This window comes from Zeus faber (genome assembly GCF_960531495.2).
Source record: "Zeus faber genome assembly, chromosome: 17".
Lineage (NCBI taxonomy): Eukaryota > Metazoa > Chordata > Actinopteri > Zeiformes > Zeidae > Zeus > Zeus faber.
The window spans coordinates 13,064,446-13,086,008 of record NC_137204.1 but is presented as its reverse complement, the minus strand read 5'-3'; the positions used below and the strand labels follow the sequence as shown (position 1 = coordinate 13,086,008).

Below are 21,563 nucleotides of genomic sequence, written 5' to 3'. Positions count from 1 at the left end.
GCAAGTAGGTCTAAATCAATAATACAGTTTGTGGTGTTGTCCGTCTTTGTCGGGACGCCCTTCGACACATTACACAATAGATAATTATGGTCTGCTTTTTGCCAGAACTTAAATATCCCCCCAAAAATTCCAAAATTTGGATGTGCGTGTCCCAACAACACATCACCTTTCTGTTTCTCCTGAGAGTTCTAGACGCGTCAGCTCTGTCTCCACTCGCGTGTCTGTGTCTGTGTCTACTGTGTTTCCAAGCGCAACTTGAGGGCGGGGCTTAGTTCTATTTCGACAAACCTGATTGGTCAGAGGTGAACAGTCAGCTTTAGATCATCCAAACTGATTGGCTTTCCGTTGCAACTTGCCGAACGTGGAAATGAGCAGATCTGTGGATTTCTTTCTTATCTAAATGACCCACCCATTACCAATTCAAATTTTGCTTGGAGGGAATTATTTTCACCAGACATTATGACCAGAGATTGAAATATGTCGGACTTCAACAGATTCTTCCGGTCAAAATCCGGAAATAACCGGATAACGGAAACGCTGACACACACGGGCACCGCACATAGTACGAATGTACATTCTGAACAATAAAGCACACATTTATAGTACATAGTATGACGACGTGACAAAGCGTCTTACACTAAATCTCATCTAGTTCCATTAGATTTCAAACGTTGTCGTGTCGGGGACACACGGGCGTCCGGCTATGCTGCATGCAGATGAAATGTCTTTAAAACAACCATCTCCCTTTGCCTGTAAACCACAACTTGTCATTGTTATAACTCACCAGCTGCCCTCTCCGTGACGGACAGGTGACCGTTTGGTGCTGTGTGGGGCAACAATGACGCGGTGAAGTAATGATGTGCTGACGACTTTCTGTGATTATTTAGTTTTCCGATCATCGTTTCCGTTACCCGGTAATTCTGAAATCGGTTGAAGTCTGACATATTTAAAGCTTTTCGGTCAATAATTTCCATTATTTCCATTAATTAGAACTCTGAGGAGAAGCAGAAAGATGATGTTTCGTTGGAAAACATACATCCATAGTTCTGCGATTTTAAATATTTAAGTTCCGACCCAAAGAAGACGGTAAATATTCAGTGTGTAAAATATGGCGACGGGACGTCCGGACAAAGTCGGACAACACCACAAACTTTATTATTTATTTAGACCTACTTGCCATATTTATTGTTTTTGATTTTAACTCATTTTGATTTGAGTTAAATGTTAATTAAAGCAGCTGCACTTGTTACTTATTGTTGAAGAATTGAAACTATTTGATTTCAAGTATTAATATTCATAATCTTCTTTTCATAATTTTTAAAATAGCTTTAACTGGCGGGACTTATTTTATTTGGAATATACAATTAAAAAAATCAATGTTATACGGTACATCTACATGCCTTGATGATGTCATTCTCTAAATAGCCTGCTTATCATTTGTTTTTAAGCTCAATAAACACAGATAATAATGTCTTAATGTCGTCATTTACAAAAAGAGCAAAAAAGATGAAATATCAAACAAAAAACCCTGCTGACATCAAGCAGGTAAGACGATGGTTTGTAATCACTACAGAGCGGGTCCACACCACGCACCTCGCACGATGCGAATGGGCGTCCGCAGCCACAACTTGCGCGTATGTAAAGAACTGGATGACGCTGATGTCACAAAGCGTCCTACTCAACAAACTCATCTCGCTCAACCGCCTGGCGGCAAGCACAAACGTTCTTCTACTTCGGGTAAAAAGATCAAATAAAAAAATCTGATTTTCACTAATTACTGCTCCGCAGGTAGAGCGACATGGATCACACTGGAACCGCGACATGTCTGAGACGTCCCGGATATTACGAGACCTCAACTGTGTCCGCGGGTCCAGCGGTTGTCGTGGGCCAGACACTTTCAGCCCGAAAAATGCCAAGGAGAATACTGTAGTAATAATAATAATAATAATAATAATAATTAACTTTATTTTCTAAAAACCTCTGTAAAAAATAAACGCTCCCCATCTCTCCCGTGTTTCTGCCACTGTGGTCTTTTCCCTTCCGTTTCCCTTTAGAACAACTTGTTCGCGCTGGGTAACGGTGCTCCGCGTCACGACGTCACCAGTCAAACCACGTCCCGTCCCGTCCCCACTAACCGGACAGAACTGACAACAAATAAAAGTGCGGACCCCAAACCTAAAAAATTAAAATTAAATAAAAAGGGGGGGGAGGGGGGGGGGGTATAGAAAGCGCAACGCGAGGAAGACCCACCGAGCACTTAAAAACGCATTTGCGCCATTTCAGCCATGACATCTCCAGGAGTTTCGGGGGAAGTTGGATGGCGACGTGGGACGCTTGGCCGGCACGCGAACTTACGCCCAAAATGAAAGCCCGCGGGGTGAACGTTTACGTGGAATCGTTTAGCGACGACGGGAGCATCGGAGACGGTCCCGCCGTGGCGGTGCACCTGCCGCCCCGGTATAGAGCAAACAGACGGGACCGGGGGGGGAGGGAGGACGGGAGCACCGGGAGTCACCTTGGCTTGGAAGTGGATCCCGTGCTGGTAAGCCTCCTCGTTGTGCAGCGGCGCCCTGGAGTCCGCCGCGTCGTCCACCAGGTTGTACCTGTTCCTCGCGGGCATTCTCGCGCGGTCTCTCCGGCGCGCACCACCACCACCACCACCACCACCTCCACCCTCGGTGATGGAGGTAAAGGGGAAGGGGTGGGCGACGTTCACCACGCGACGATAACGGGAGTGCCGCCGCGCGCGCCCGCACGGCACGAGTCCGAAGGCGAGCCGCGCGTGAGGAGGCGATCCATTGTCGAGGTGCGCGTGAGACACACACGGTCGGTTCTGGCGCCTTTTTTGTTGTTGTTGTTGTTGTTGTTGATCTCCTTTGTTGTTGTTGTTGATCTCCTTTTTTGTTGTTTGTTTGTTTGTTTTATCTCCTCCCAGGCGCTTCTGCCGCGGGCTTGAGACAAACGGCAGCGCGCCGTTTAGTCCGCGCGTCCTCCGGTGGGGCGGTGGGTGGGGGCAGGTGGTGCCGCCCGCTGCGTGTGGAGTTGCAGAGCGTCCTGCCGGTGGCGACCGGCGGCGCAGCAGCGTCGCCCCCCTGCCCGGGCAGCGCGCTGATTGGTGCAAAGTTACCGGCCGTGACGTCACCCCCACCCCACCCCAGGAAACTCTGGGCACTAAACACCGACATGTTTGTTTGTTTGTTTGTTTGTTTGTTTGTTTATCCATGTGTCCATTTTATTTAATTTATTTATTTTTCATAATAATGCACAAACAGAACAGCGAGAGGTGCAGTGTTATAGAAAGAGATTTTTTTTTTTTTTTTTTTTTTTTTTTTTCACAAACGTTGATCAATTTCATAGCCTTTTTGTTTGTGGAAGACATGCAGTCATACCTAGAAAATATTATATTTCATATATTCGCATGTATTTAGAAATAAATGATACGCGAGCAATTTCAAATATATTGAGTTAATGTGGTCCACTTGGCAGACGTTGCAATAAAACTGCAATACTCTTTAATACTCTGATTCCTATTTATGCTGTTTCTACTTAGGAATATATTTTATATTGTTTATAGTGCTTACCTTGATTCCTACTTTCGTTTAGTTTACAACTCTATATCGATGCTCTTTGTTTTCTGCTGTCACTTTTTGCTGCTGTAACTGTGAGAATCCCCCCCGTTGTGGGACTAATAAATGTTTATCGATCTAAACAAAAAAAAAAAAAAGACATTTCCAAAATAAAGCAAAAGTATTATTAAGGTGTTAAAACGGCCAAAAGGAGCCATCATGGTGCGACTGAAGAGGCCCCGCAGACAACGCGTCATTCAGACCTAATTCAAATGTCTTTAGTTCAGCTGCGATGGTTATTTCGGGTTAGGTTGGTTTAATAGGCATCTTGAAGCCATTGGCTAGTGCGTCTCCAGCTACTGTGGCTTTGTGAGTTCATTGTTTGTGAAGTAAGATCACACTGTGCGTGCGTGTATGTTTTTGTTTGTTATTTGTTTGTTTGTTTTTTTGTTGCTGCCTCTGGGAAGGTGACCGGTTGCAGTGGCACCGGCGCCCTCTAGCGGTTACTAGTGGCAATGAACGCATTTACAAAGGTGGTCATCAAGCAGAAGATGTTCTTATTCATGAGGGTTAGTTTTTTAAATACTTAAAAAAAAATAAAAAAAACTTACTCTACTACTATTTATTCCTAGAGAATGTTTAGCTGGCTGTGACTGAAATACAGTTTCTTTGATACTGTCACAAACGTACTCATTGTAAGTCGCTATGGACAAAAGCATCTGATAATGACAATGTAATGTAATGCAATACTTGCAACATATCTCAATATTTTGTTGTCAAGACAAAACCCTTGCCTTGTGTTGATAAGTTGATCAAAACTCCCTTTGAACTGTAAAAGCAATGAGTAAGTGCTAAGTACCTTCTGTTGTTTTGGCTTGATATTTGTTCCTCATCAAAAACTGTCAAGATATGAGGAACAGTGGTTCTGCGCGTCCCGCACTGTGCCCTGATCATGTCTTCCTTTCATTGGGCTGAGAGTTGAACACATCTGTGTGTAGCACATTAACACTTTGTGGAAAAGTAGCAGCCAGAACCCTTATTCATGACAAATGTTATATCTTACATGGATTTAAGAAATTTGCTTGATGGAATTAGTGCAAGAAGCGTCTTTTAATAAACTTGTTTGTTTCTTGTGCGACTTTTATTTTGATTTGATTAACTTCAGTTTATGTTGAGTGCTAATGTTAAACAGCACAGCTTGATATGGAAAAAAAAATCTGTATGTGATCAGATTCACCCCTATTCGGCTTTCAAGTAAAAAAAAAAAAAAAAAAAGTCATTAACCTGTTTGTGCTGAATAGTTAATAAAAATTAAGAAAGCATTTTTCCCCCAAACACAATACATGAAAAAAGGCAACTTTATTCTTGTATGAGAAAAAAATTAAATAAAGACATAACATGAAATAAGAAGCTAGTGTGGAAGTAGTAGTCGTAGTAGGAGCAGGCTTGCTGGATCCTCCGAATCACACAAACAGACCACACAGGATTCCCTTACAGCACGACACAGGACATCAAGAAACTCAACGTGTGCAGACGTAGGGATCCGTACAACCGTAGGGGGTTCTGCGGGGTTTACGAGGAACAGCCGTATTTTAATGTCTCGGATCCAAAATCACCCGGGGTGGAAATTGAGCTATGCGACTAGATTTTAAATCATTAAACGTGTAAATGCTGGTTAATGTGTACGTGTAAAATATTCTGTATTTTTTCGGACAACGGTCTACTATAGATGGTCCATCCATTGTAATGCCTGTCATCCCATACATGGTTGATGATGTACTTAGTATACAATCAATACACGAGCACTGCTATCTGTGCATTGTAAATGATGATACCTGAGAGCTGGTGATAATGTGTGAAAATTCCACCAGTTAACCAGTTTATCATACAGACCTAGGTTACACTGCGGTAAGAGGTATATGCACGTTTTCTTCAGAAGTCTTTCAAAAGCATCCATTTCAACAACAGAGGAAAGGCAACACAAACTGCAACACATTGCTGACCACCGCATACCTTATCTGACCGCGTGACAAAAGGCAAACCGTGGCCCTGAATTAGTCCCTGAATCAAGACAATGTCACTCAATTTTGTTTTTTTTTGTGACTGGACAGAGAATATTCAGAAGCTTGTAGTAGAATAGGTATATAACTAATCCACCGGCGCATCCCACATCATCCGGAAAGGTAAGAAATATCTAAAAACAAATAAGCTCACATTCTAGTTTTTCCCCATCGGGTACTTTAAGACAACCTGCAGGCGTCGTCTGAGTGCTGGCTTCCTGACAACATGAAGACATCCAGTATCAAGTGAATAAATAATGCTTAGTCAGCTCTTTTCACCCATGCATTCAAAGGCCTTTTGTAAAACGCACCCCTTTACTCCGTGCTGTGCTACGTCTCTTTCAAACAAGCTTTAATGGTAATTGTAACCAACCGGAAATTGTGAATAAAGAGGAAAATTCTTTGTCTTTGGGGAACTCAATACATTCCTATGAGTAAAATAAAAAAATAAGAAATTAAAGTCCCCGATTCCAATATGTTACGTATCTTTTTAGGCTGGCATTCAGAGTCTATTATTTAGTATTCACATCACGTTTTGTCTATCTTACCCAGATCACGTCAAGCAGGTCAATACCCATTTCATATCTGTGTGTCCAGTACAGCGGGATTGATGGGCTGCATGCTAACTGTGTTAGCTCAATGCATGGCTGCAGATGGGATCAACTAGCCTAGCCCCTGCCAAATTAGCAATTAAACACACATTTTGGATCTTTGACAAGTAAATATAAAAACATTTTGAAATGCAGCTTCCTTTGGAACACTTTTTGGTGCATATAACCATTTAAGTCAGGGGTCTTAAACTACAAGCCCAGGAGCCACGTAATGTGGTCCTTGAGTGTTTATAATATATTGATAAATCTGGCCAGCAAATTAACATTAAAATCCCAAATGTTTTATTAATCTACATCATTTTTACAAAATGGAAGATTTTTTTATGACTAAATGTTTATTTCTAGGTGTTTTACTAGGCAATTCCCTAATGCCTGGTGTAAAAGAGAAAACAGGGCCTTTTACTGATTGATGTTCAACGTGGCCCCCAGGTCATTGAGTTTCAGACCCCCGAGTTAAGAAAACACTTTATTGTTCCTGTCAATAAAGTCCTTTTAATACACGCATGCATTGGGATTAGGACCATGGACCAATCTCGGTCGTCAGCCTTGGAGCCCACATGTGTGCCTGTGCAGGGGTTTCCATAAAATTTTAACATATCTCAGGATCAATTTTTGTTGTCGACTGGAATAAATAACATTAAAACATTTTTTTTTAAATTTAAATAAATGTTTTTGGTCAATCAATTTATAATTCTGACTCCTCGAGTAGTCTCTGCTTAAAATGAATTAATGTAGTTTTCATAATTTAAAATTAAAGCAGTAGTTTTAAATTCATTTAGGTATGTTAGACTTATTCAATTCTATTTCCCTAACTCCCCAATGATCAATACATTGGAACCATCTAGTTATTCCTAAAGTGTGGCCCAAAATAAGAGTTCGATTTAAAAAAAACGGCCAAAAACAGCCAACTCTGAATAACAGCCTTAAAAGTCATGACATGATTTGACCTATGTGAACATGTTCTATTGACACACAAAATTCTCTTCAGACTCCCTGAAAACACTCTTAAGTACAGAGGAGGCAGCCCCCGCTGTACCGTCTGAAGAACAAACGATCACAGTTACGAGCAGCAAAATCAACAAATCAAAATAAAAATTAATACAACACGTGAGAAGTAAAAATTGAGGAACGAGACATCACATCGAATGGGAAAATGAAAAAAAAAATGAAAAAAAACAACATACATATATATTTTTACACGGCATGTACCGGCTATTGGTGTGGATAATACTAGTTTGAGACGACAACGCGGTATTTTGAGTAAATAAATAAGACTTGGTGAGGTGTTGGTGGAGGAGGAGAGGGCGGCACGGAAAGAGGGGTAAGACCAATAGTGCTGTGTGAAAAGGAAGGGAGGCGAGAAGAGAGGGGGGGGGGGGAGGAAAGCGTCTCACTCTGGACCTCCCTCCGTCGTCCCCGTCATCTTCTCCTCATCCCCCTGTTTGTGGTGCTGCAGGCGGGCATAGGTGACGGCGTCTCCCCTGAGGGCGGGAGAGAGGGAGAAACACACGGGGGAGCAGGGGAGGCGCGCAGCCAAGGTGAGAGGGAAAGGCCGGTGTTACGGACTGAAAATTAACGATGGGGGTTACTCTATTAACAAGTCAGGACACTTACATTTAAATAGTTTGATTAGATATGTTAGAATCTCAAAGCATAAAATGGAAATTGTATTATTTTTTTTAATGACTAGAGCTGTGGGGCGGTTTTGAAGACAGGGTTTCATCTAAAATCAGGACTGAAATAATGCTCCTTAAATTAATCCAGAATTGGAAAAATGCCTTTCTGAGACGTTGCTCAATTTAAGGTGAATCAGTTCTAGACTAGGAAGTCCTAGACTCAGGTAATGGAGGACTAGTCAGCTCCTTCTGTCTGGTCTTAGTCCGGATCATCCATTTTCTCGCTTGTCGAAAATTTAATTTAAGACTTCACGTAGATTAGCTCTAATCTTCCTTCTGGGAATCCGATTTTTTTTTTTAAACCAAGACCAGGGCAAGTCTGAGAACACTTCTGACTATGACTGAGAAAGAGCGTTTGAGGTCATCCGGATTAAAAGTGTGACTTAGTCTCAGAGTAGGCCTAATCTGTGTCCACAAAACCGCACCTATATACACATTTAAGATGGGAGGCTAGTTTAATAACAGCGATTAGCAAAGTCAGGATTTTCTGATCAATTTCAGACATTTAGAGATAAAGAATACATTAAAGTTGCTTTATTCTGATTCATTGTGTCAATAGAAGCCTTACTTTTTGCCGAGAGACGCCAGGCCGTACAGGACTCCTGTGGCAAAGGCGATGCCATTCCCAAACAACGTTGTGAAAGAAAAACTCAAGAACACGGGAAACAAAGCCATTCTGCAAATTAGGGAAGAAAAAAAAGGGGGGGGGGGAGCTTAAAGTCAGATGAGTTCCTAATACCTTGGAAATAAAAAGCTGTCATTTCATTTCAGGTTGTTTTCTCGGAAGGTGAGAAGGTTGTCGTCATCCTCACCCGCAGTAGAAGAAGGCTTTCTGCCAAGGTCTGAGTTTGTCGGCACGTGCCGCGATCGCATTAGCAAACTCTATGAATTGGCAACAGAAGGGGACCTCGCACAGGAAGAGCACAAAGGCGTTCAACCTTGAAAGGAGAGAGCACACGGTCGATGCACCGAAAACACATCAAGCCAGCTGGAAACACCGACTGCCATGCTGTCATTTGTTCCAGGTTTTTGGATTTTCTTTCTTTTTTTTTTTTTTTTTTTTTTTTTTAAGTCCCCGCTTTAACGCTCCACAGTGAGAAATATTTTGAGAATGTATTTAACATATAAGGCAGATAACACCGTACATTTCATTCCAGCATACCCCACCAAATTACCGTACATACATGATATACAGTATACACAAATACAGACAAATTTGTTGCTACCCTTACAGCTCATCGAAACAATGCTTGATTCCTCCTGAAAAGTGATGAAATTAAAAGCAATTTTCTCATGTATACCTGCATGCCTTTGGTATGTCAGAGTAAAGCAAAGACACTGTGAAAGGAGATAAATTATTTTTTTAAGAGATCAGCTATATTCTAAAATGGCCTGGACAAATTTGTTGGTACCACTTAGAAACGAGAGAAATGTCTTAGAAAGGTTGCACAACCTTTAGAGGCAATCACTGCTATCAAGTAGTTTCTGTAGCTCTCAATGAGACTTCTGCACGTGTCAACAGGTAGTTTGGCCCACTCTTCCTGAGCAAACTGCTCCAGCTGTCTCAGGTTTGAAGGGTGCCTTCTCCAGACTGCATGTTTCACTCCATAGGATTCAGTTTAGGACTCTTAGAAGGCCACCTCAAAATAGTCCAGTGTTTTGTTCTTATCCATTCTTGGGTGCTTTTAGCTGTGTGTTTTGGGTCACTATCCTGTTGGAGGACCCACAACCTGCGACTAAGACAGAGCTTCCTGAAACTGGCCGGTACGTTTCGCTCCAGAAGGCCTTAATAGTCTTGAGATTTCATTGTGCCCTGCAAAGATTCAAGGCACCCTGTGTCAGACTCAGCAAAGCAGCCCCACAACATAACGGAGCCACCACCATGTTTCACAGTAGGTATGGTGTTCTTTTCTTTGAAAGCTTGTTTTTTTCATCTGTGAACATAGAGCTGATGTGACTTGCCAAAAAGCTCCAGTTTTGACTGATATGGTCAAAGGACATTCTCCCAGAAGCATTGTGGCCTGTCAATATGTATTTTAGCTAATTCCAGTCTGGCTTTTTTATGTTTTTCCTCCTGGGTCTTCTTCCATGGAGCCCACTGTCACTCAAAAAGTGACGGATGGCGCAATCTGACACTGATGTACCTTGACCTTGTACCTCTTTGGAGGTTAACCGTGGCTCTTTTTCTATCAGTCGCACTATCCGTCGGTTCAATCTGGGGTTGATTTTCCTCTTGCGGAAGCGACCAGGAAGGTTGGCTACAGTCCCATGGACCTTAAACTTCTTAATAATATTTGCAACTGTAGTCACAGGAACATCAAGCTGCTTGAAGATGGTCTTATAGCCTTTACATTCGACATGCTTGTCTATGATTTTCTTTCTGACCTCCTCAGACAACCCTCTCCTTTGCTTTCTCTGGTCTATGTTCAGTGTGGTGCACACAATTATGCCAAACAGCAGAGTGACTACTTTTCTCCATTTAAATAGGCTGAATGACTGATTATAAGACTGAAGACATGTGTGATACCAATTAAAGAAAACAGTTAGTTTGAAATATCACTATAATCCAATTATTTATAATCTTTTCTAAGGGGTACCAACAAATTTCTCCAGGCAATTTTATAATATATTGATCTCTTTAGCGATAATGTATTTCACAGTGTCTTTGCTTTACTCTATGACATACCAAAGGCATGCAGGTATACATGAGAAAATAGTTTTTACTTTTCAGGAGGAATGAAGCATTGTTTCAATGAGCTGTAAGGGTACCAACAAATTTGTCTGGTACACACACACACACACACACACACACACACACACACACACACACACACACACACACACACACACACACACACACACACACACACACACACACACACACACACACACTTTCATGAAGTTCTTGTATGGGGGGGGGGGTTTCTATACGGTTAGCACAACATCTTAGCTTCCACCCTCGGTCAAATATGCTGATTTTTGATTATTCTAAAGATGGAATGGCTTTTTTATTAATCAAATTCATCATTCGACAAAAAAAAAAGATTAATAAATCAAAATCGAATTTAGTGATTGAATAATCAATTCGAGATGATATCAAGATGTCTGTTTAGGTTCTGATGAGGTTATGAGTGTTTACCATCATGTTGCACTGTATTACCTCATTTTACTGTCATGATTTTCAGATCATTGATGTAATTTGATATAGATAATACAATATTGGTATTTCTCTTGTCCGTTCAGTAACTTCCCTCTTCCTCTGCTAATCGCTTCATGCTCACGGCCATTTGAGTGTTGCTTAGCAGTACCTCTGACAGCATGCTCATCGTATCATAGGGGTTAACGAGGTTATTATTGCAATGTAGTCGATTACAGATTAACCTCAAAAATATATATATATATTTGCACTTTTAAAACTGAGTGTACAAAGATATTTCCATTTAGAAATACTTCAATGTTTGCTTACAGATGCAGAGGTGACCTTTCTACAACCATGAGCATGAAGGAAATAAAGCAAATCTTTGTCTTAGCTTGACGTTATTTGCCTTTTTGCCTGACATAAAGAGAAAGAGCACATGCGGCCCACCGCACGTGCTCTTCTTCCTAGACTGAATCCTATCGAGTGAAACATGCAGTCTGGAGAAGGCACCCTTCAAACCTGAGAAACACAGCAAGTAAAATACAGAAAGAACCTTGGGTCGCTTTTGTCTGGCACCCCCCACGCCAAAAAGAGTGCCGTTCAAAAAACACAGAAACCATTGTTCTTAGCCGCGCCACAAGAAAAAGGAACTTACACCATCCATACTCCAGCAGCGATGTTTAAGGGGTTCACAGTGACACAGTTCCACACTCCTGCGATGGCACAGGCTGTAGGATTCAGAACAGAGAAGAAAAAAAAAATACAGATCTGAAATTCGGCTATTTGCGTTGGGTAGTAAACCAATTTTTAATATGCGTCTATGATCAATTCAGGGGTGTGCTCCTTGCAATGCTGTTGTCAATGACATTTTGTTTGTTAATCCAATTAATATAAAATTACTTGGGATAGAATTTGCAAACTAAGCCTTATGTGAAAAAAGTGAGGCTTTGGGATGCACATGGCTTGTTCAACTCAACGGTTGCTCATTGGACCTTGACGAAAATGTACTTTTCAGGTATTCTGCATTGGGCAGCCAATATACTACCAAGAATCCTCCCACCATCAATAACATGGAGGTCAACAAATCAAACGAATAATGTTCACTCAAATAAAATGCTTGCAGCAAATGGTTAGGCCTATGAATGAACCCTGCATGGAACAAAAAAAAAATGGCCATCCATACTTTGCACAGCAGATAGAGGTTAAACTTTTGCCTATATGGGGTATTAAAAAATAAATAAAAAATCTGTAGATTGAATAAGAATGGGGCATCGATGCTGTATATATGCAGTCAGCGCCCTAGGCTTGTGAATAATACAGAGCTCGGTGAATATGCATGTGAATGTGATACATGCTCAGGTACTCCAGTGTCACAGTACAGAGGAGGGAGGCGACGGGACGAGGGTGGCAATGCAATGCTGATGGGAAAAAATACTCAAATTAAATACTGGAATAAAAAAAAACACCTCCCGAGTGATTTAGTGAGAAGGACCGGTGGCTCCTATTCAATTTGCTATAAAGTCAACTCTGAAATGCATATGGAGCTCTACTGAGCCGTGCCGTGCCAGGCCACGACACAGCGACAGGGTGCTTCAGCCTGACACAGCAAATGGAGCTAGATCCCTGTTCCCTTCTCCTCTTACACCTTAATAAAAAAATAAATAAAAAAACACAACAACCCACTGTACTGTATTTCCCAGAGAATTAAATCATCTCAAATCATGTCAACACTGTACGCTGATCCTGACTTATGTCGGAAGCTGGTTCGTTGGGGGTAAAATGTGCAGTTACCAGCCCCGTTGCGTCTAAAAAGGAAAAGACTGCAAACACACGTTGACCAGATACTCACAGAACCCTCCCAGGACGCCCGCTATCTTGCAGAGCCACCGGTACCACCATGTCATGCCGTCATCCTCGACGGCAGCCTTGGTGGGCGCAGCAGCCTCGGCGGTGCTCATGGTGGGTGGCTAGACAAAAATCTATTATTTAGATACGGAGACCACAACCAAGCCAACAATACCCAGCGGCTCCCCAACCAACTAGCACGGGGCTAAGCGCTAACCGCGCCGAGATTATTCGGAACGTTTATGGAGCGCGGTGCACGTCAGGTGGAAAACAAGACCGATTTGCGACGCTCATGTATCTCGTTTCCTCGGGGGGGGGGGAACACATATAAACATGTGTTTGGAGCAGCTAATGCTAATCCAGTCACTGCCTTTCAGCACTAGTTTGACGACCCCACGGTGCTACCGTGCAGCTCTTAACACCATCTGCCCCAGATCTTCGAACAAATTTTTATGTTCACATATATATACATATATATTTATATATATATATATAAAATCACAAATTACCCTTTAAGGTACTCTTATCAGTCAAAGGCTTCGCCGCGGCTAGCTGCCTCCGCCCCGTTGTTCTCTGTTCGCAGCTGTGGACAAATGTAGAGCAGCGCCAGGAGGGGCTTGGAGCGCTACGTCACCGTTTGTTTACATGCTGGACGGCGTTTTGGGGATGCTGCGTTCGGCCGAAGCCGCAGATCGGACAAATCCGGCGTCGCCCTTGGAGTTGAAGTCGGAATTTGGGGTGGAAAGACCAGAGCCAGGGTCTCGGCAGACCCTGGCTCTGGTCTGCCGAGACAGACGGATCCGGGGATCACCACGTCACGGCGGCACACCCCGTTGAACCCCTGAATAAAGTTCCCTTTGCGTGACATTTATTAGAACGTCTAACTTGAGTTTCAACTCCGGCAATGAGTTATGCTTACTAACATTTTGTAGCTTGTAACATTCACAAGCCTGCCAAAAACATGAATGTCATTCGCTGGTCCATGTTTTCCCCGAACAGATTTTGCTCAAAAATGGGGACGGCTGACCCGGGATTACCAATTTTCCCGTGTCACAGGAATGCAGCAATAAAGCACAGACTTCACCAACACACTCTCCTATTATATTTAAAGAACACATTTTTAATAATTAATTTACACTTTAATACATCGTATAATTCTTCAAACATTATGCTTGTTTATGTTGTGTCAAGTCTTTGTAACCACAACGTTACATCATTATCTAACAGGGGGGATGGAGGACCCTAAAAAAAATTGATCACACAACAAGTGTAAGGAGGGGGGTTGACCGCATGTGTCAGTTTGAAAGGGGAGGAACGTGGGGATGATGAAGGTCAAACTCCAAGAGATATAATATTTTCGCATTTCAAACAAATATCTTTAAAAGACTGGGCCTTTTTCCATTTTCAGTTACATTTCATTACTTCTAATACTAATACAGGTAGTATTAAGGCACACCGCCACCCTCACTCTGACAGCAAAGTAGATTGTAAAGTCTTGAAAGTCCTTTGGCTTTTCCTCCTCTCCTCTAGGATTTCTACTTGTTTCCTTTTCCTCGAGGGTGTGTGGCACAGCATTTCGTCCAGCGTCTTCTCGGTGACCTGACCAGTTTGCTGAAGTTGCGACACCAACTGCTTCACTTTGGCCACGTGCGGTCCATTCTCACTTCGCAAGCACAGAATACCGACCTAAAAAGAGATCAAGAGAGTTGTGCAAGGAGTTGATTTGACATTCCATGTCTTGCTTTGTAGCTCAATGAAGACATTGGCCTTGTATCGATTCTTAAAATCCAAGCTAGAATGTTATGTATATAACGATTAAAGCAACGCTATCTAACTGTTTTACTTTTACCTTAAAATAACAGCTTCAAAATCAGTGTGATGGTACACTGACTTGTAAGATGGAGAATGGAACCTCCTTCATTCCCACCCAGCCCCCTCGAACGCCTGTTCTTGCACTATGTAACTTCCGTGTTAAGCACGTCAATCCCTTGATGTTTGACTCCGGTAATTACCGTTTTTTTGTATAATGTATTTGTAATATGTATTAAAAAAAACCCTGATAAATTCTAAACTAGCCGGTCAACATTTCTGGTAATAATGCTCATATAAAACGTAGCCGCTCCACCACCCAGACGGGGCGGATGAGACGGGCCAGTGGTGCGGCCTCGCTTTCATTGCACCACGGGGGTTTGTTTCACCCTCTAAGTCGCGTGGGCGAGACGATCTGCCAGGCCGAGCACATCTGGTACCTATACCTGTAGAAGGGGGCCCTGTCCCTCCCCGCAGGCCCCCCGGAGACGTGGGGTGAGAGGCTCCCGGGGGGAGCAGCACAAAATCCCAAATCCCAAATGTTACATAGTGCTGCTTTAAATACCTTATAACTTTTTTTTTTTTTAAATCAAAATAGTAATTGTATACCTATTTAGGAATTAGCATTTTATGAAGAAGGCTAAACAAACATTTCTTGTAAAGAGTAGTGAGTATATACGGCTAAAAGACTTGAAATTGTCTTTGCGTTCAGATTCAAGAGCATCTAAGTGGTACATCAAACTTATTAAAATTATATTACAAATGATATGAACTCTCACAGCTTTTCATTTAAATGATCAAATTGAAAATAATGGATTTTAAAAGCTTTATTTCAAAAAGATTACACGTTTCCCCCCAATGGCACGACACACATTCTCCCTGTGAATGTCCTTTTAAAGTGCCAACACATTCTTTTCTCGCAATGAAATGCATGTTCCACCCACCCACTCCCACCCATAGGCTTGGACGGATTCTTTCCCTTCAACAAACTCCCGCTTGCTTTCTATACTTTTTGTATGTAATATTAACTGTTTTCCTGCATTTTCAGCAGCTTTCCCTCCTCTATGTATCGTGTCTTCTTTATTATTTTAACATCAGCTGACACCTCTGTGTGTTGTTGGCTACTTACCACCTCCTGTGAAAATTCCAGTTTCTTAACAAAAGCGGGACTTTTGGGTAACAAGGCGTTAGAGAGGACAGAAAGGGCACATTCCACGTCTCCTGACATTGACAGCATTACAACCTACAAAGAAAGAAAAACAAAAACCAACATGAATCCCGAGGCAGAAATATAAACAAAAATGTATGTTATCGTGATAGAATATAATACACCCTTACTTTCAGATTTTGGCACAATCTGGTGTCTGTACTCATTAATTGTGAAAACAAGGATTGTGCCCTGACAACATCATTCTGGAGAAATAAACAAGATGCACAAAATTAGTCATGTTGATAGATAGCTAGATAGGTAGCTAGATAGATGAAATAGATTTAAAAAACCTGTCTAAGTGCCAGTGCCACAGCAAAGCAATAGGCATGTCTGGAGATTGAACGTCCCTTGGTTTGCCCTTCCTCAATAAGGGCACTGCAGATCTCAAAAGATTCCAGTGTGTTCTGTGCAAAGGCCGAAAACGGTTTATTCACGCAGTGCTTCCAGATAATGCATTGTCTTGGGGAACAAAACTCTTGAACTAACTACTCAGGTTAAGTCTCACCAGTTTATAGCAGGTACCAGCCGCTAGAGTGAACGTGTCTCTGTTGAATGACACATCCTGGCTCTTCATTTCTCGAAGTAACCCCAGGGCGCCTGCGATAAACAATGACCATTATAACTGTGTGCATTGTAACACCATACATTGTAAACACAGTTAAGGGATGAATACTGCTGTTATACACTTTTTTTTTTTTTTTCTTTTTCAAAGCTTAGGTGTAGCCGTTTAAAGAATCTGTTACTCACTCTCATAGCAACCTTTCGTGAATAGCATGTCGATGGCAATATTAAAAGATGTTGTATCTCTGAAGAATCCTCTCAAATTCTATCAGGGAGGGAAAAAAAACAACACATTTTAAGTCCAAAGCTGCAAAATGAAGACCCATCAACACGTACCTCTGAGGTCAGTTTCAAAACGTCGACAATCACGGCAGTAGTGACTGTAATGGCGTACCTTATCAATAATGGTGGCGGCGGCCATCTCCTCGAGACCCAGCTCATAGCACAGCCTGATGAAAAGGGGACCGAATCTGAACTCTCCGAAGGCAAAGTTCCTGTTTTCCTGGTGATACCTGCTCAGTGTTCATCGGGACGGTGCACAAATTCAGGGCTTTATTAACGCGATCATTTCACACATGCCCTCGCCCTAAACACAAGCTACATGCACTAAGGTCACCAAGCCAATCAAATACAAAAATAGTGAAAAATCACGGTTTTTTACATTTCCCGTGGTTAGTACGCCCCCTGGTGCTCAAACATAAATTACACCACCGGGTTAATTATAGTCTCCAACCTACTACTACCCCACTTGTCTGCAATAATGATTCTAAATAATATTCTACCTATTTATGGCCTCTCTGGCTGTCGCCATGTCATCCGCAGACTGGCACAAGTGAAGGAGAAGCTTGAGTTCATCTTTCAGTATCAGCTCCTTATTCTGCAGTTTCCGGCTGAAAAACTCAAAGTAATTCTCTGTGGAACAGCAACAGGTCAGACGAGGCCACGTGAGAAGCTGAAGCTGAATGGGCTTCGATCGGGCGAGGCTGTTTGTTTCGGCGGATATATATACTACCTTTCGACCCCGTCAGAAGATGAGCCACCGCAAGCTTTCTTTGCTGGAAATCTTGTAGTTTGACGACGTCCTCCGACAACAGATGCCTTTTTGCTGAGGAGGAAGAAAGAACAAAAAAAAACAAAAACTCCATTCCGATAAGGCTCAAAAACATTTATATTCTTTGGTTCAGCGTATCATCCTGTTTTCCTATACACGTGGAGCACTAAGGTTAGGGCAGTGCGGTTAATCCTCACATAAACAGGACAAAATGCGTGTTGGATCGGATGTTGACACTTTCCTACCACTGAAAAGTATGTTAGTAGCTGAATGTGATACAATTTTAAGGATCACTCAAGACATTTTTCTGCAATATGGCAGGGGTGGCTTAAAAAAAATATATATGACATTTATGGATAACCATTTTCCTTTGTTTTATGAAAATGTACTATGCGTATGTGGACAATGCATGCACGTATCGTCAGTTATATGGATGCATAAACGGACCTATCGAAATGACCTTGTTTCAAAATGATAAACCTTACCACAAAGCGTCATTTTGTATGAAATATTAATATTTCCTCAGGATAAAAAAAAAATAGTCTGTTCCGTGTTCCCGTGGTGTAGTCGTATGAAATAATATCGTCGTCATAACAACACTACTAACACCAGCGTGCCGGTGAGTGCACGTCGTCCTCTGTAAACACGGTGCCTTAGTTCACCTGAGGAGACTGTTTGTCACTCTTGTGCAGATCTCCCAAACCCCCCCCTCATTCCAGCCGTTAACCAGATGACAGCGGTTTAATAGTTCAACGAGTGCCTTACCCTCCGCGTTCCTTTCCATCCACCCCGAGCGTCGAGGGTCACACAAGAGTCCGCGTCGTAACGATCCGCAACACAGTCGGAGTCTCCCCGACGCCATGGCTCACACTGACTGTACCATAACGACGAAAACACAGGGGACCGCCACTTTGAAGATTACCCGCGGAAACCCGCTGCTCTACAGTGTATACACGTTTTTGAACTAGACTTGCAATGGAACAACGAACGCGTGGACCCCAATTACACCAAAAGGCACAAATAAATAGCGTTTAATGAAAGGGTTTAATTATACCTTAGGAATACCAGTCGGCTGTTGGTATAATCCAATATGGCCGCGCCCTCCACAGCGGCGTGAAAGAAGGTCTCACAGTGCCCTGTACGGCCACATGCGTCAGCGTAAATAAAGTAAATAATGAGCGTAATAAAGAAACATCATGTATAAACGGGCCCATTAAATTGTCACCGAAGATGGTATTTCGTCAACTTATCATGAGCAACTACGCTTATTATTTGTTCTGACGCGCTTACCCTCCCAATACACAAAGGCAGATGGCAGCGAGTTGTAAGCCTTCTACAGTCTTAAAACCGAGGTATGGCAGTCAGTCTGCTTCTCTCTGTTCAACCTAGGCAACATTAAAACAGTCCGTTAATAATGCTAGCAAAGGTTGGACACGACATTTCACCGGCCACCATCCAAAGTGTGTGTGTGTGTGTGTGTGTGTGTGTGTGTGTGTGCGTGCGTGTGTTGCAGTGGCGCGTCGTGTGACAATGAAAGATTCTCCTCTTCTCTCTGCAGAGGCCCTGAGTCCGGGGGTGAACAGAAGGCACCTGCCGCAGTTATCTGTCTCGTTGAAGAGATAAAGACTGCGATTTAACTTCCCAGTTAATCAGAAACCAGTAAAGTGATGACGTGTGCGAATAAAGAATTTAAAAAGGACTTCTAAATTCCTCCGAGCTTTTGTATAAAAAAAAAAAATCATATAAAAAAAAAATATATATATATATATATATAAATCATATATAAAATCATTGAAGACAATATCATTGTCACCTGTAGAGGCAGTGTGAGACAAAAATGCCTTTTTATCCTCTTGTTTATTGGTGTATTTGTCTATTATGGGCAGCTTACATACAACAATTGTTATGATCTTAATAACACCCTTTTACATTAAGCAGCAACATTCAGGTCCTCATCAACTCCAGAGAAGTACATAACATTTACATTTTACAATCGGCATGTGATTAGGAACTTGATGAGTCTTGTATGTTACTGTATTATTAAGAAGTATTATGTTGTTTAAGGCCATTTGCCAAACACATTTGGCGAAGACAATGTGCATGACTGACTAAGAAAATTAGTGACTGGCAAAATGAATCCAGAAACATCTAGCCCTTTGCAAAAACATCAACAAAGGGGCTCAGCGGTGACAGGCAGAAGCTTACGGATAAGGATAGAGCCTTGGGAGAATGGTGGATAAGTGCCACAAAATCAAACGTGATAAATAAACCACTGCATTGGTTCATCACCTCGAGGACCCTGCCCTCTCTCAAAAAAAAAAGACACATTGTGAGCTTCACAAAGCTGGAAGTTATGGCTTGTCATGATGAGTCATCTTTAACCCTGTTTCCCACATCTGCATGGTAGGACGCTGTTTTGGCTGTTTATTTGTCCCCCGTTACATTCAAGGTGTGATCCCATCCAACTCAGAGGGTCAAAAATGTGTTCAGTCGGATACTGTTTTAATACTATAAATATAGCTCTGGTTGTATAACACGAGAGGTCAATTTTTGTACCCAGACTCTGATTTCTGTTGACAAATCGCCAGGTTCTGCCAATGATTATTTCGATTGCTGTAACGTCCGCTTTGATTTCTCCTTGTGTGCACTTCCCGTTGGTTTTGGAAAGTGCCCGGGGTTTTTCCATAATCGTTAGAAATTGTTCTCGCTGAAACAATTTTGGCAGTGCAAAGGAATATACTCTCTTATGGCATCTGTCATCGGGCTATGCCATACAACAATATGGAAATTATATTCTAACTTGTACACAAAAGGGGTGATATTTAAATTCTGTTTTGAAAATCCATCTAAAAGACATTTTACAATGATAGAAAATTCACAGATTTTTATTAAGGGTAAAAAAAAAAAAAGAAAGACAAATAATCAGTTTCCACAACAGACTTTATTGCGGTTGTTTTCAATGGTTTACATTTTAGTAGTGGTTCCCTTTACAGCCAGTTTCCTGTTTTGGGTAAAATAGATATTGCACACAAACATCAGAAAAGCACTAAGTTCAATTTTAAAACTAACTGCTACGGGTAAATATGACTTGGTGGGAAGAGGGAAATGACGATGCGAGAGATCACAAGACAAATATACCACACAGCCGCTGACAAACATTATTAACAATCACCCGAGAGAAAGGGGCAGAGACGATGAGGCAGAATAAGAGCGTAAATCCAGTGTGTGTCTGCAGTTGATGGATGATGGTCATGCTGCTTGCTATGAGTTCTGCAGGAGAACTGTCCTGAAAAGGTATCGGCTAGATGAGTACCTTGAGGAGCCCAAAGCTTGTGATTATTTCACGGAGGCAGCCTGTATCCAGCTTCCATTTGTTAACGTGTAATCCGGAAGCTCGGCTGCAAACGGTGTTCTGTGTCAGCTGTCGGAGTTAGTTTATGTCATGTAAGCGGTTAAAGTGTAGTTTGGTTTTCACACTTTCGTCTGAAAGGCAAAACGGTCGATCTGTCCCTTCTATCCACAATCAACTGCATCTACTTTCAATTACGATTCAGTGCCATTGGTAATAGTTAAAATAGTTACATATCCCATGTTAAAATTTGGAGCTGATGATTCCTCTATCTGTGTTGTGCCAACCTCCTAGCCGTGGCATTATCATCCCGGTCCTGACTTTTATCGTTATTTTACCAGCCCCCACAAACAAAAACGATCACGTGTTTCATTACTCATGCGCATCAGTTTCTAACATTCACCCTGTCAAAAAACTATTATCATTATAGTACAGAGCTTTAGAAAAAAAGACCTTCTAGGGTATATGAAAATATCCTCCATCACTACCTTAAGAAAATTTGGAAATAATAAAGTAGCCATCCCATGTCTTAAAATAAACAGCAAAACTGGGACACAAGTATTTATCTAGGACATGTAATGACCAAGTTGTGAAACAAAGTCAAATCCATGAAAAAATAATAAAGTAAAATGAATAACATAATGCATTTAAAACAATTTGCATTCAATTAAGTTTTAGGGAAGCAA

General features: G+C 41.8%; 3 protein-coding genes across 3 annotated transcripts in view; all 3 read right to left on the bottom strand.

Moving 5' to 3' along the window:
• LOC307242955 (carboxyl-terminal PDZ ligand of neuronal nitric oxide synthase protein) overlaps window positions 1-2,898 on the bottom strand; it is a gene marked incomplete at its 3' end in the record, with an annotated part of 48,598 nt that extends 45,700 nt beyond the window's left edge. The window contains exon 1 of the mRNA XM_080017603.1: window positions 2,516-2,898. Within this exon, the coding sequence (XP_079873729.1) occupies window positions 2,516-2,620 (105 nt within the window). The 5' untranslated portion in view covers window positions 2,621-2,898. The remainder of the gene's footprint in view (window positions 1-2,515) is intronic.
• A 2,010-nt stretch (window positions 2,899-4,908) lies between these two features.
• cacfd1 (calcium channel flower domain containing 1) lies at window positions 4,909-13,473 on the bottom strand. The gene is made up of 6 exons (XM_080018191.1): window positions 13,407-13,473; window positions 12,902-13,019; window positions 11,708-11,780; window positions 8,726-8,851; window positions 8,482-8,589; window positions 4,909-7,718 (listed from the first exon to the last, which is right to left on the bottom strand). The coding sequence occupies exons 2-6, from the start codon at window positions 13,008-13,010 to the stop codon at window positions 7,628-7,630; spliced, it is 507 nt and encodes a 168-aa protein (XP_079874317.1). The 5' UTR covers window positions 13,011-13,019; window positions 13,407-13,473; the 3' UTR covers window positions 4,909-7,627.
• Window positions 13,474-13,984: 511 nt separating this feature from the next.
• ptcd2 (pentatricopeptide repeat domain 2) lies at window positions 13,985-18,598 on the bottom strand. Its single transcript, XM_080018190.1, has 11 exons — window positions 18,583-18,598; window positions 18,294-18,402; window positions 17,490-17,582; window positions 17,260-17,389; window positions 16,872-16,989; window positions 16,664-16,742; window positions 16,422-16,513; window positions 16,207-16,320; window positions 16,045-16,119; window positions 15,836-15,949; window positions 13,985-14,583 (listed from the first exon to the last, which is right to left on the bottom strand). Exons 2-11 carry the CDS (start codon window positions 18,388-18,390, stop codon window positions 14,362-14,364), a joined length of 1,134 nt encoding a protein of 377 aa, XP_079874316.1. The 5' UTR covers window positions 18,391-18,402; window positions 18,583-18,598; the 3' UTR covers window positions 13,985-14,361.
• Window positions 18,599-21,563: the final 2,965 nt, after the last annotated feature.